General features: G+C 36.5%; 1 protein-coding gene across 1 annotated transcript; it reads right to left on the minus strand.

The window, feature by feature from the left end:
- Window positions 1-638: 638 nt before the first annotated feature.
- On the minus strand, window positions 639-3,041 carry LOC104595999 (BTB/POZ domain-containing protein). Its single transcript, XM_010256964.3, has 2 exons — window positions 1,801-3,041; window positions 639-1,694 (listed from the first exon to the last, which is right to left on the minus strand). The coding sequence occupies exons 1-2, from the start codon at window positions 2,860-2,862 to the stop codon at window positions 753-755; spliced, it is 2,004 nt and encodes a 667-aa protein (XP_010255266.1). The 5' UTR covers window positions 2,863-3,041; the 3' UTR covers window positions 639-752.
- Between the last annotated feature and the right edge of the window lie 9,784 nt (window positions 3,042-12,825).

Below are 12,825 nucleotides of genomic sequence, written 5' to 3' on the forward strand. Positions count from 1 at the left end.
CCGCCTTTTTCTCTTTCAATTATTTTATGGTCCGTTTGACTGATTGAGCAACAAAGTAACCCATCTCTTTTTCTTTCTTTCCCCAGTTTACTGTGAAAAAGCATGCGCATCTAAACAGAAACACCCCATCAAGTCATCAACCTACTCCGGATCCCAATACAACATATACAACAGGGCTACAGTAAAAGCGGAACGTCTTCGATTCTTTGTTTAATGTTGACTTGTTGGGTGAATCTTCATACAGAATTCGCATATTTCGCACTTTTACACTTTACAGGTAGAACAGCAACACATTTCTTGGAAAATATACGAGTTTAGAACCCTTTGGCTTTGGCTGATACAGATTACTGATTAGTGATTATTGATATTCACTCCAAACACAGAAACTAAGCCAAACTAACCCAAGTCCAAAGAACTTGTGCTTTGCCCCCTCAACAAGGAAAGAAAAAAAAAAAAAAATCTGAACAGAGGGACATATTCTTCTGTTCTGCCATTCTCTTCTTCCTAGCTAAACCTAGCCTCCTCTTACCAAGGCGTCTCCTATCAAATTCAGGGAAAATTCTTCCTTCCGAGAGACAGGGCCCGGTTTAGAAAGGAAGAATTCGAAAGAAGGGAAATTAGGAGCACTAGTATTTGGATTATGGAATCAGAGACAATCAATCACAATTAGATGGGTAATAAAAAGAACACCCATTTTAAGGAATCAATACCCCACAAACCCGTGTTTGAAATTTGAATTAGTGTTATTTTGCTTACAAATTCTCGCAACCAGCAGTCGCTACTCTGAATTGGGGAGGACGTTCGGGCTCGCCATTTCGTCTCCAGAAAGCTCTCCTCCACCAGACTTCGAAGCCTCTTTGTATGTTGGGACAATCTTCACCACAGTTGAGGAATCGATTAAACCAAGCCAGCAATATCTCCTGCTGCCAAGCCAGAGGCAGAGTGAGAATGGTGTTGCTGAGACCATCTTCAATTAAGTGCCGGTCAAGGCCCTTGGATGCTCTTCTCATCCACCCAAAGTCGTCGTAGAATGGATCCAACCACGTCTGCAAAAGCAAGCATCTCACCTCCTTAGAGGCCAACAGCTGCCCTTTGCCGATCCCCACAAACAGCCGAGCGGTCACCCGGCTCACCTCAAACCTGTGAATTGGGGGTATTCTAGAGTGCGCCTTCGAGAGCTCCGATTGGGCTGCCCATGTCTTCAAGAAATCCTCCGCTATCTGCCGATCAATCAAAATGTCCAGAATCCAATGCAAATTGTCAGCCTGCCGTGCAATCTGACCAACATCTTGTAGGTCTGACGAAGCTGCACGGAGGAAATGCAGGCGAAGCAGTTCCAGACATCCGTCACAGGCAGAGTACAGAGACTCCTTGCTGAGATCGTTGTGGGATGCATTCTCCCGAAGCATTTTCGACACCAATCCCTTCATCTCTCGCCTCGCTTTCTCGTCTTTGCCTTCCAGCACTACCTGTAATAGCTTGAGAAGCACTTCTTCGTTATTGCTCCCGTCTTCTGCTCCAGTGGCAACTTCCACTGATACCCTCTTTAGAACTTCCCCTGCACCAGCTCCCTCTAGATGAAGCTGCGACAAGAGCGAAGCCACCTTCTCCTCTTCGTCTTCGGCCCATGGAGCCGCTTCCAAGTACTCCAAACAAGATAAAACCCCAGCATCGAACGAGATCGCAGCTGAAACCTGGGGCGTAAAAGATTATTGTGGTGGGGATCAGAGAAAATTTGGAGTAGAATCGTGAAAGGGCCAAACCCTAAGTTGTTAACAATTCAAATCCAACAAATCTCACCTTCAAGATACCAAGTACTTTGGAGACATCTTCCTTCATTAGCTTCTTGCGAAGATCTTTACAATACATTAGCCTCAATGTCTCGATGTAAACTTCGACGTCATCGCAATCGGAGATTTCGATAATGTGGGGAATCGACCTCTGCTGCTTCGACCACCGATCAGAGAGCTTGGCAGCGAAAAATCGACTATGGGCAACAAGGATCTGACGATGAACATTCATGGAAACGCTAAATCCATCCTTGGAGCTCATGGTTAGCTTGACGTCGCTGGACGTCGGATCGTTAAACTGGTTCCCAGGACTGCAACTCCCCAGGATCTCCGCCACTCGTTGCTGCAACAGCAGTTGTTTGTCCTGGACAGAGGGCGGGGGCCTAATGGGAATCACCGGAAGGTTGTTGGGAAGTGGGATCTGGTTTCTGAGTTGACAATCTTGCTCGTTGGCCATCATCTCGAAGAGGGTTGGACTGGATCGGGTTTTATCGAGGGCTGGAGGGGGCGACATTGGGTTTAAGAGACCGGCATTAAGGGCAGAGTTGAATTTACTGTAACTAGAAGGAAAAGCACCATAAGCACCAACACCATTGACACCGATGCCAGAGGTAGCAGCAGAGGAATCCATGGTTGGGGAAACCCTGCAGGGAGAAGACTTAACGTTGAAGGGCGATGCTGAATGGGAGGGTGATAGAGATGGAGATGTAGACGAGGAGTTAACTGAATTAATAGCTGAAATCTGTTCTTTCTCTTGACTTGAAGTAGGGAATGTCGGGGGAATAGTTGGAATGGCGGTTGGGGTCGTAAGCTGTTGTGGTGGTGGTGGTGGTGGAGGAGGAGGAGGAGGAGGGGGAGAAGCGGAGGGAAGAGATTTGGAAGCAGAACAGCACCAGGAGCTGTCAGGGGAGACAACGGTGGGAGGGTCACGTTTCTGGTGGTGGTGGGTGAAATTAGGGGCGTAGGAGTCGGAGTTGGTAGCGGCGGAGGAGGAGATGGTGGTCTCGCGGTGCTTGCGTCGTTTGGGTTTGGTAGGTTGGGTTTGAGTTTTGAGATGAGAGGCTGCTGCCATGAGAAGTGATGCTTGTCCTTTAGGGCATCAGAAATAGGGGTGAAAGAGAGAAGAGAGAGAGAGAGGGGGTGAGGGTGAATGGTGATGTTTTGTTTTTAACGAGAAGGAGAAAAAAAACTAAAAAATATGGCGACTATTACGAGAAAGAGAGAAGGGGGGGACTCTGACTCTGGGTGTGTGGGAGAAAAGGAGAGTGAAATGGAGATGGAGGAAAGAGAGGGAGGGAAAAATGGTGATGTTATGGAGGAGTGAGGCGGTGGCGTTCTGATTGGCTACTCTTCATTCTTAAAATCATAAATGCATCGATTGGATTAAAAAACAAACAGGAATACAGGATACAATCATACATTTTATATTCATAAAAGTCATTTTTATTTGTTTAAAAATTCGAGCCAAATGAACATTCACTCACTGCTCAAAAACAAGAAAAAAGCCCTCAGGCCCCAGGCCTCGATCAACACTGCTCGTTGTTCTTTTTTTTTTTCTTCCACCTTTTGACAGTCAAATGCAAATTAAGGCATTTCTTCTTTCTTTCACGCAAATGGGAGACTGCAGAGAGAGGGATTTGAAGAGATTGGAATTGATTGATTGATGTTCGTCATGTGTCCTTCGTTAGTCCACCATCTACTACTACTACTACTCGTGTTAATTTTTTGTCAGTAGATGTAGTGAGTGACAGAGAGGGAGAGAGAAAAAGGTTGCCCACTCAAAAACTAACAAATTATTTCTCTCTCCCCCTTTTCTTTGTTTTCAAATTCCTTGCTTTAGGCCATCCCCTTTCTTTGGTTTCAAATTCTTTGCTTTAAGCTTTAGACTTTGAGTATTGAAGCTTTGCTGGTGTGTATTGTGTTGTCTTTGACTCTTTGTATACGACTACGAGTAGATCCGATTTTCACCGGAGAGAGAGAGAGAGAGTAAGATTTGAATGTAATTAATTGCAAGGTTTAAGAATGAGTGATAGGGTAAAGAGTAGTCCCATGTGGCACTGTCACCACTCACCAGCGACCTAACACATGCACCTGGTTCGACAAACTTTACTTCGCTACCCAAACAACATCCCAACGCCAGGTCTCCATTCTTCCAATTAAAATAGAAAAGGAGAGGGAGAGGGAGAGGGAGCATTCTGTGGCCAAATGTTTGATTTTGAAGCAAGTGGGCTAACATGTAGTGGGTGGGTACCGGGTATTATAAATCATAAGGAGTATAGGACTAACTCTCCGCCAACTTTTTCAATTCTCGGGAGTTGAACAAAGCTTCTTTGGATTGCCTTTCGACAATAATAATAAAAGTTTCTTTTTTACATATTTACACAAGTTTTGAGATAGTTTTATGCATAATAGTGGGTGTGTTAAGTGTGTTACTCTTATTGGTCTACATTCAAATTACGTTAGTGCTCTTTTTTAGAAAAAAGGCGTGTTCATGCGTATTCCTGTCTCATGCCTAGTTATGTAGATTATCGGTTCGTATTGGTTGGTATATATGGTTGATACAATGCGATATGGTGTATCAGTCTGACATACTTCCAGTTGTAGCATATCCCATGCCTAATGTTATTGATACCGATATGATACGTTTTATATCGGACGTATTGATAACCATAACACACTCACTATTAACCCATGAAGCTATTTCAGAACTTATGTGAATATGTAAAATAAAATAACCTATATTATTATTGTCCAAACGCAATCCAAATACATATTAAATATTTATATTTAACAACTCCAATTAAGAATTAAAAAATAATAATATTCAAAATTAAAATTTTATAAAATGATGAAATAAATAATATATCAAATCCACATTTGTTTCAAAAGATAATTTCAATTTCAAGAAATTTATACAAATATAATATTAATAATAGAATAAATGTTTTAATACTTAAAATTTATAAATTTGCACATGACTTAGTCTACTAATATACATCCGAATAAAAAAAAAGATTTTTAACTTTAGAAAAATTATAGAAATAAAAATATTAATAATAGAATAATTATTTTAGTACTTAAAATTTATAATTATGGACATAATACACATTTTAAAATTTTATATAATTTTTAAATTATTAATTAATATTTTAATTTACATTAAATTACACCATATTTATTATTTACAAAAGAACTTGTTTACAAAATATTCAAGAACATAATATTAAATCGAATCTATCAAATCTACTGATCTACATTTATATAAAAAAGATTTTTAATTTTAAAAATTTATAGAAATAAAAATATTAATAATGAAATAATCATTTTAGTAGTTAAAAATTGTGAATTTGCATATGATATGTATCTTAAAAATTTTAATATATTTGATATAGTTTAGGTTGAGATTAAATATTTTATGAATTATTAATTTATATTTTAATTTACATTTGATAATTTAATATTCAATTGACTTCTTTGTTAATGTAAAAAATGTAAAAATAGTAAAATAGAGAATAACTGATATAATAATTAAAATATAATAGGATCATATGTTTTGCATTTTGGATTCTTGATTGATACATTATCAATAAAATTGTTTGGTATCTATGCATCCTATTATATTAATTGTAATATATTCTTTCATATACATCATTAAAATATACATTATTTGTTGTTATTTCACCTTAAATTTAATATTATTAATATATTTATGAATTTTTTATATGTTTTCCTATCATCTCCAAGGTTTCCATATTTTCCATCCGTATTCATGCGTTTCCAAAGTGTATTCGTATCCAAGTTGCCTGATACCGATACTTTAATCCTTGGTCTTGACCCGTCACATCATTATGAAAATACCTATACTACCCTTATTTGAAATAAGTGATTTTTCATCAAATGCTCTTGAGCACTTACTAGAATAAGCACTTATTTTCAAAGTTTTCAAATTGTCGTTGACCCAGATGGTTGGACCGTTTTGCGACCTATTGACCTAGGCGGTCGAACTGTCAACCCATTCGACTCGAATAATAGTTTTTGGTCGTTTTCTGTTTTAATTACTTTTTTTTTTTTAAATTGGAACAAGTCGTCCATTCAAATCGGATGATCAAACTGCTAACTTGGAAATCGGTGGCCAAAGCGGTTATAGTTCTAGGTCAGTTTTTAAAACATTGTTTATTTTTAAGCACTTATTCAATAAGCATTTATTTTTCAAATAAGCACTTCCAAACTTTGCCTTAATTTGGAAGGGGATCTCTGGAAGGGGCACGATGTGACCACTCTAAGGTGGCATTTGATAAATCTGAAATCTAAAATCTAAAATTTGAAAAGTTAAAAAGATATTAAAAGTGTCTAAAATCTGAAAAGAGCTATGATGCTTTTCTACTTTTTAGAGGCTATAAATAGATAAGGTTGTTTGTGTTGGATCAACCCTTCAGCATTTGAAGTTCCCTGATTTTACTAATTTACCCCCAAAACAAACTATTTGATAATTTTGAGTTCAATTTGCACTATTTCATATCAAATAATTTATGTAATTCATAATAATATTGAAATAATATGAATAAAAAATAATAAATTAATAATAATAAATGACACAATTAAAATTATTAAAAATAACTGATGACTAATAAAAATACTAAAGTAATTAATACTTAATAAAAATTAAAATAATTAATAATTAAAAAATAACACAAAATGCCTTAATTTGATCTTGCAAGAAAATACAACACAAATTACAGAAACCCAAATGTTCTTATACTAAGATTATGACTGGTTAAAAGAAAAAATATTTTCTTTTCCTTAATTTTACAAGACTAACAATGTAATGGACTGAGTTGGTCCATAACCACACTACTGGATGGGGACATGGGAAAAGAAGAGAAGTTGAGACAATTTAATAAACAAATCAAATAAACAAAGCATGGATGTTTTCTCAATAGTTAAGAGATTTAATAAACAAACAAGGCATCGTACAAAACAAAGCAGGAAGGTGAAAAACAAACCATGGATGTTTTTTCAATAGTTAAGAGATTCAATAAACAAATCAAATAATCTACAGTTTGCATATGACTACTAACAAACTTAAGAGATCCAATAGTTAAATGTAAACAAACCAAACAAATCAAACAAATGTAACTAGGAAAGAAGAAGAAGACGGAAGATACCTTCACTAGGCATCTGGTGCGACTATAAATCCCTGAAAATATGAAGATTTATGGTAAGAAATCCAACGTTTGACAAAGAAGAAGCAAACATGAGAGAAAAGAAGGTATTGCGACCATACCTGAAGCAATTTTCACGAGCGGAGATTTCTTTCGTGTCTGAAACAAAAATGGGCTAGGCTTTTGGTTTGGGGGGTAATCAGGGGCATTAGCGCATCATTTCAAAAATGTTGGGGGGGTAGTTTTGACTTTTTACTAGCTCTAAAAGGCGTCTAAGTGCATTAAGAGCCATGCCACACGCTTTGAGTTTCAGATCTAAAAACAAAATTCAGATCATTTTTCAAACACACCATCAGATGGGTCTGGTGTCTAAAAAGCAAGTTTTTCAAACACCAGACATCAAAAAAATGTTATCAAACGCGCCCTAACTGTTTGGAATTCAAAATCCTATAGTGGCGTGATGGGTTTGCCCCCTTCTTGCATTATTTTTACTTGTTCTCACTCTTGCATGTGGCACGTGCCTTGGAACTTTTTGTTCCTTTTGTCTTTTTCTTTATCCTTTCTTTCCCTTTCTCATGTTGCCTCTCTTCTTTCCTTTCATCTCGACCTTCTTTCCTTTTTTGTTTTGCATATCTCTCTCCTCATCTCGATTTCTTTCATTTATCTTATGTTTTGCCTATATTTTGTTTCTCTCTCTGTCTTTCTTTTTCTTATTGGGAAAACTCCTAAGCAATACCTTGAACTTTGGGGGTTGTGTCAAGTCAGCCCCCAAACTTCAAAACGTGTCTCTACAGTACCCTGAACTTTCAAATTGTTTCTTATAGGTCTCTACCATTAGTTGACCATTAGTCAACACCGTTACATGACATCAGGTGCACATTAAATAATTTCAAAATGGCACAATTACCCTTTATGATATTTTTCTGACCATTTTACCCATTTCATCTGAGCAGTACCTTGAACTTTGGGGGTTGTGTCAAGTCAGTGTCCGAACTTCAAAACGTGTCTCTGTAGTACCCTAAACATTCAAGTTGTGTTTAATAGGTCCTTACCATTAGTTAACCATTAGTCAACACCGTCACGTGACATCAGGTGCACATTAAATAATTTCAAAATGGAAAAATTACCCTTTGTGATATTTTTCTAACCATTTTACCCATTTCATCTAAGTGTTAGAAAAAGGAAAGGGGAGGAAGATCAACTATTGAAGCTCTTTCTCCACTATCCAACCGAACAATCATCTGTCTGGTTTCATAACCCTTCTTCTCCTTTCCTTCTTTTAACACTTGGATGGAATGGGTGAAATGGTCAAAAAATATCATAAAGGATAATTTTGCCATTTGAAATTATTTAATGTGTACTTGATGTCACGTTGCGGTGTTGACTGATGGTCAACTAACGATAGGGACCTATTAGACACAATTTGAAAGTTCAGAGTACTACAAAGACACTTTTTGAAGTTCAATGACTAACTTGACACAATCCACAAAGTTTAGGGTACTGTTCAAAAATTTCCCTTTGTTGTTTTGCCATTATTGGGTCTTTTTGGTCATATTTGGCAACATTCTACGAAAACAGTTTTGCTATTCCCGGCGTTCTTGCAGAATGGGAATATATTTGGGAAGAGAAAACCACTAGAAATGGCTCATTCCAAAACGAGAAACAGACTTCAAAGTTGCATTTTGAGAAATGACGATTTCATCATTTCCATTCACTAGTTTAAAATAATAAACACACTAGAGAATGGCCCTCGTACTAAGTACAGGGTAACTAAATGTGTGTATAATTTAGTTTAAAGTTTACTATTTAGTTATCAAAAATTAAATTAAAAAAAAACTAATATGGGTCTTGCATCTTTGTAATTGACAATCTATTCTGACCTATTTTATTTGAAATCCACTATTAGTTTATATTTTTTTTAATTTGATTTAATATATTAAATGAGATCTTATTGGTAAACAATAACCTACTTTATTTGGTATTTACTATTTATCTAATAAATTTATTTTGAGTTATTTATTTTTAAAAGTTAAATTAGGTTGCTTCCTAAAAGTTAAATCAAGTTTGTAATTAATAAAGTATTTTCTTTCTGAAAAAGAAGTCATTTAAAAACAAATGTGGGTTTATGGTAATCTCTTAATGGGTCCCACCATTTGTATTTAATAGATTATAGATAAACATGTGTTAAGCTAATAAATAACTGTATATTGTGGATGTTTAGGAGTGAAACTACCCACTTCTTGAATTAATAGGATATCACGTGTTTAAATGGTGATGGTAGGCTGTGGGCTTTAACAAAAATTTCTCAGAAATTGCCACGTGCCTATCTTTGCAGAAAATGAGAAAGCCATTTGTCTGAATGGTGGTAGTGGGTTGTGGGCTTTAACAAAAATTTCTCAGAAATTGTTATGTATTTAGATTTCCAGAAAAATGAAAAGGCCACGTGTTTGAATGATAGGGCTATAGCCTAAAGACCTTCATTTAATATATATTTTAAATGTGTACTCTCTTTCACATGTTAAGAGGAATATTTACATAATTTCCCTAATGTTAGAAGTTAGGGGTTTCAAGCCCTAAACCAGACTCGATTAAAACATCGTCGTCGCCCTCTGTTCTACTCCATCCCCTCTTTAACAATTCTTTTGTCATGCTTCTTCTCCATTGACGAATAACCACATGTAACAGTCATTCATTTCCATCTTCCTCTATTATTCCTCTCTATTCTCCATCTATTCTCGTTTGGCAACATTCTAAGACATTTTCTTCCACCTTTGTTGAGAAGGTTTTTGATTTTGATCTTTCTCCAGCAATTAGAACAGGTAATATCTGGTTTTGACCTTTTTTTTTTTTTTGTTTTCCCTTGTTGTTTTATATTTTATTTTCATTTCCTTTTGCTGAAATCAATATAACTCTTTCAATGTGACAGGTTCAGTCTTCAAGAACTTGTCGTCTTCTACCAGAGACCAAGCATCTTCTCTTTTGATTTTTGCTCAAGAAATAAGCAATGAAACACTTTTCACCATGTTTTTGTATTTTAATTTTGATTATTTGAACCGGCTAATGATTTTTTCTAAGTTATTTGCTTACTTGAATGCTATTAATAATGGATTTCAAATGTTTTTAATTAGTGGTAAATTGAAAACCCACTAAAGGAGGACACTGCATTTGGCAGTCCTTATTCGAAGGACTTCTCCTTTTAGCAGTTGAAAACTCAGTGTTTGTAAGAACATTTTAACAGCAAAAAGAGATAAGTCCTTAAAATAAGGAATGCCTAATACAGCCTATGTGGCCAACTTGAACAAATGATTAGAGGATTGGAAATTATAAAGCCATTACGAGTTTCTTTTGCATATAATTGCTATGTTTATAAAGTTCACTAAGAACTCCTCAATTTTCTGTTTCTCTCTAGAACCCTAGTGGTTAGAAAGAAAAACAAGACTGGAAACTTGAAAACACCAATGATGAGAATGTACGGATCTTGAGGGTATATCTACTATTGCGAAACTTAAATCAAATTGGTTGGATCATCAGACTGGGGAGAGTATCCAAAAAAGTCTTTGGAATTTCCGGTTCTTAAAATGTTGGCTTTGTTAAAACTTTCCATATATGTGTCATATATGAGAGAAAGTAGACTTAGATGATTTGGTCACGTGCACGGATCATTAACAGTTTCTATAAGAAGATGATTTGTTGCAAGTTTAAGGACTAAAATGGCTAGAGGTAGACAAAAATCCAAAAAGGATGTGGGTAATAGTAAAAAATGGTTTAAGTGTCACTAATTTAAGGTAAGGAAATTTCAAATCAAACACAACATAAAAGAAAATTAAGGGAGGTACTTGTATTTTCGAGATAGTGATAATTAAAAGCCTCAACTTTACAATAAAACAAGTTCCAACACCCTACCAAATTGATCTGACATTGTACATATGGATATAAAACTAGGGCCCACCATAAAAGTGGAACCTGCCATGTATGAGATGTGTCATATTGAATATTGTTGATGGGGTATTGGAATGCTTATACATTCAAAAATCAATACTCAAATCGAGCTATTAATTATCTAGAGTGCATGATGACATATCTAACCTTGCATTGGGAATATCTTCCCATGAAATAGGGCACATAAATATGAAAGGCTGTTTTGAACGGGCGTTGCACTGACCGAAAGCCGAACTCACAGCTCACCATAGCGTTGGTTAACAAACTTTAGGACTTAGGTGTTGATTTTTGAAATTATATGGTTGGTACCTCGTTGTCGTTGTCCCAAGTGAAAGTTGAAGCCATTATTACTGCCATCAAATTACAGGGACCACCTTGTAATTTTTCCATAATTTAATGGTAAATAAGGCATTAAACAGAACTCATGTTTAGTTGGGAATTCTCTCTCAAATCGTCCAAACAAGGATTGACTGGTCCAACTAGTCGGTTGACCGCTCAATTTGCTAAGCTCATTATATTGGGCTGACCAATTCTTGCCATATTATTTATCTATCTATGCTTTGGAAGGAGGACTATGGCCCGTGGCCGTGGGGGATTGGGCATTGGAGTTGCAACTGGGCCCGGACAAATGAAATTAAAACAGAGGGAGTAGAGTGGTCGAATATCCTCTCAGTCCCCAACAAAAGAATGATATAATGCTGTGAAAGAGATCGAAGGATCGAAATTAGTCAGTCCGATCAGCCTATGATGGAGAAGGCACTTCAGATGTCCCTATTAGGTGGTCAACACTCTGGACTCTTTGGATAGAAAATTCTGATAAATGGGGTTAAAATTAAACAAGTTTGGAGTTTAAGGTACTCAAGGGATGCTAACTAACTGTACACTCTGCGGTAGACTTTGAGTTCGAAACTCAAGCTCATCTTTTCTTTGAGTGTAATTTGGCAATAGCAGTTTGGCTTGATGCCCAAGTGGGTTTCAATCCAGATGACTTTATCGCTTCGGGGTCGGCAGACTTCTTTAAATTGGTGTCTGAATAGATATTCTGGATAAAAAGTTTTTTCATGGCTAGAATATTAGCCATTCTTCGAGGTATATGGGATCACAAAAACGATGTGATCTTCAGAGGGAAAATTCCAAATCCGTTAGAAGTAAAACGGCAAGCGGATAGATATGTTTCCTGTACTGGGAATTTTCTCAGTGGTTTGATATCTCAAATGACAGCATTCATATTACTTTCCAAATGACAGGATTGTATTTATCGTCTTACACACAATGTTTGTATTGTAACAACAATGCCATGTCATTAATGCCACAGAAACTGAAATCTGAGCGGTCATCCAAGGCCTAAGAAGACTTAGGGCTCATTTAGCACTTCTTTTTATGAAGATCTTCTTGTAGTTCTGACAGTCAAAAGGCGTATTGAACTTTTGACATAAGATCTGGGCAGCCCGAAGATAATTTGGCAGATGCATGTCTTTCTGTGCATCTGCCTGCATCTTTTTGTGCGAGATTAAAACGTGAAAGACACGAGAAGCTTTATTTGAACCTTCCCGAAATCAGTCTGAAATGGACTTCTCACGTCTTTTTGGCATGCTGTCTTTTGGTAGCTAGATCTTTCACAAGCCAAATGGGAAGAGACCGAAAATCAGTCTTCCCGACTTATAAACAGCCGAAAGACCGCATAAAAAGATGTGCCAAACAGGCCCTAAATTCTATTAGGAATTCAAAAAGCCACTCTCCTCTCATATGCAAAGGATGCTTTGATGAAGATAAAAGGAAACCACCTGAAACATTAGATGGAATGAACAAGCACTTTTGGAACATATCAAGCATCTTCTCACCTCTTTTGACAATATCAAACATAAACAGGAGTGATGTTAGGATCGCCCATAATATAGCAAAAAGGGCAAATGTAAATATAACTCAGTTTTTTT

Source organism: Nelumbo nucifera, chromosome 1 (assembly GCF_055504915.1).
Source record: "Nelumbo nucifera cultivar China Antique chromosome 1, China Antique-T2T, whole genome shotgun sequence".
Lineage (NCBI taxonomy): Eukaryota > Viridiplantae > Streptophyta > Magnoliopsida > Proteales > Nelumbonaceae > Nelumbo > Nelumbo nucifera.

Bases quoted from the DNA above. Each gene is read 5' to 3' on its own strand.
- LOC104595999 (XM_010256964.3), bottom strand. From the start codon at position 2,862: ATGGCAGCAGCCTCTCATCTCAAAACTCAAACCCAACCTACCAAACCC. The intron at 1,695-1,800 runs GTGAGATTTGTT...TTTACGCCCCAG, and splicing joins AAGTACTTGGTATCTTGAAG to GTTTCAGCTGCGATCTCGTT.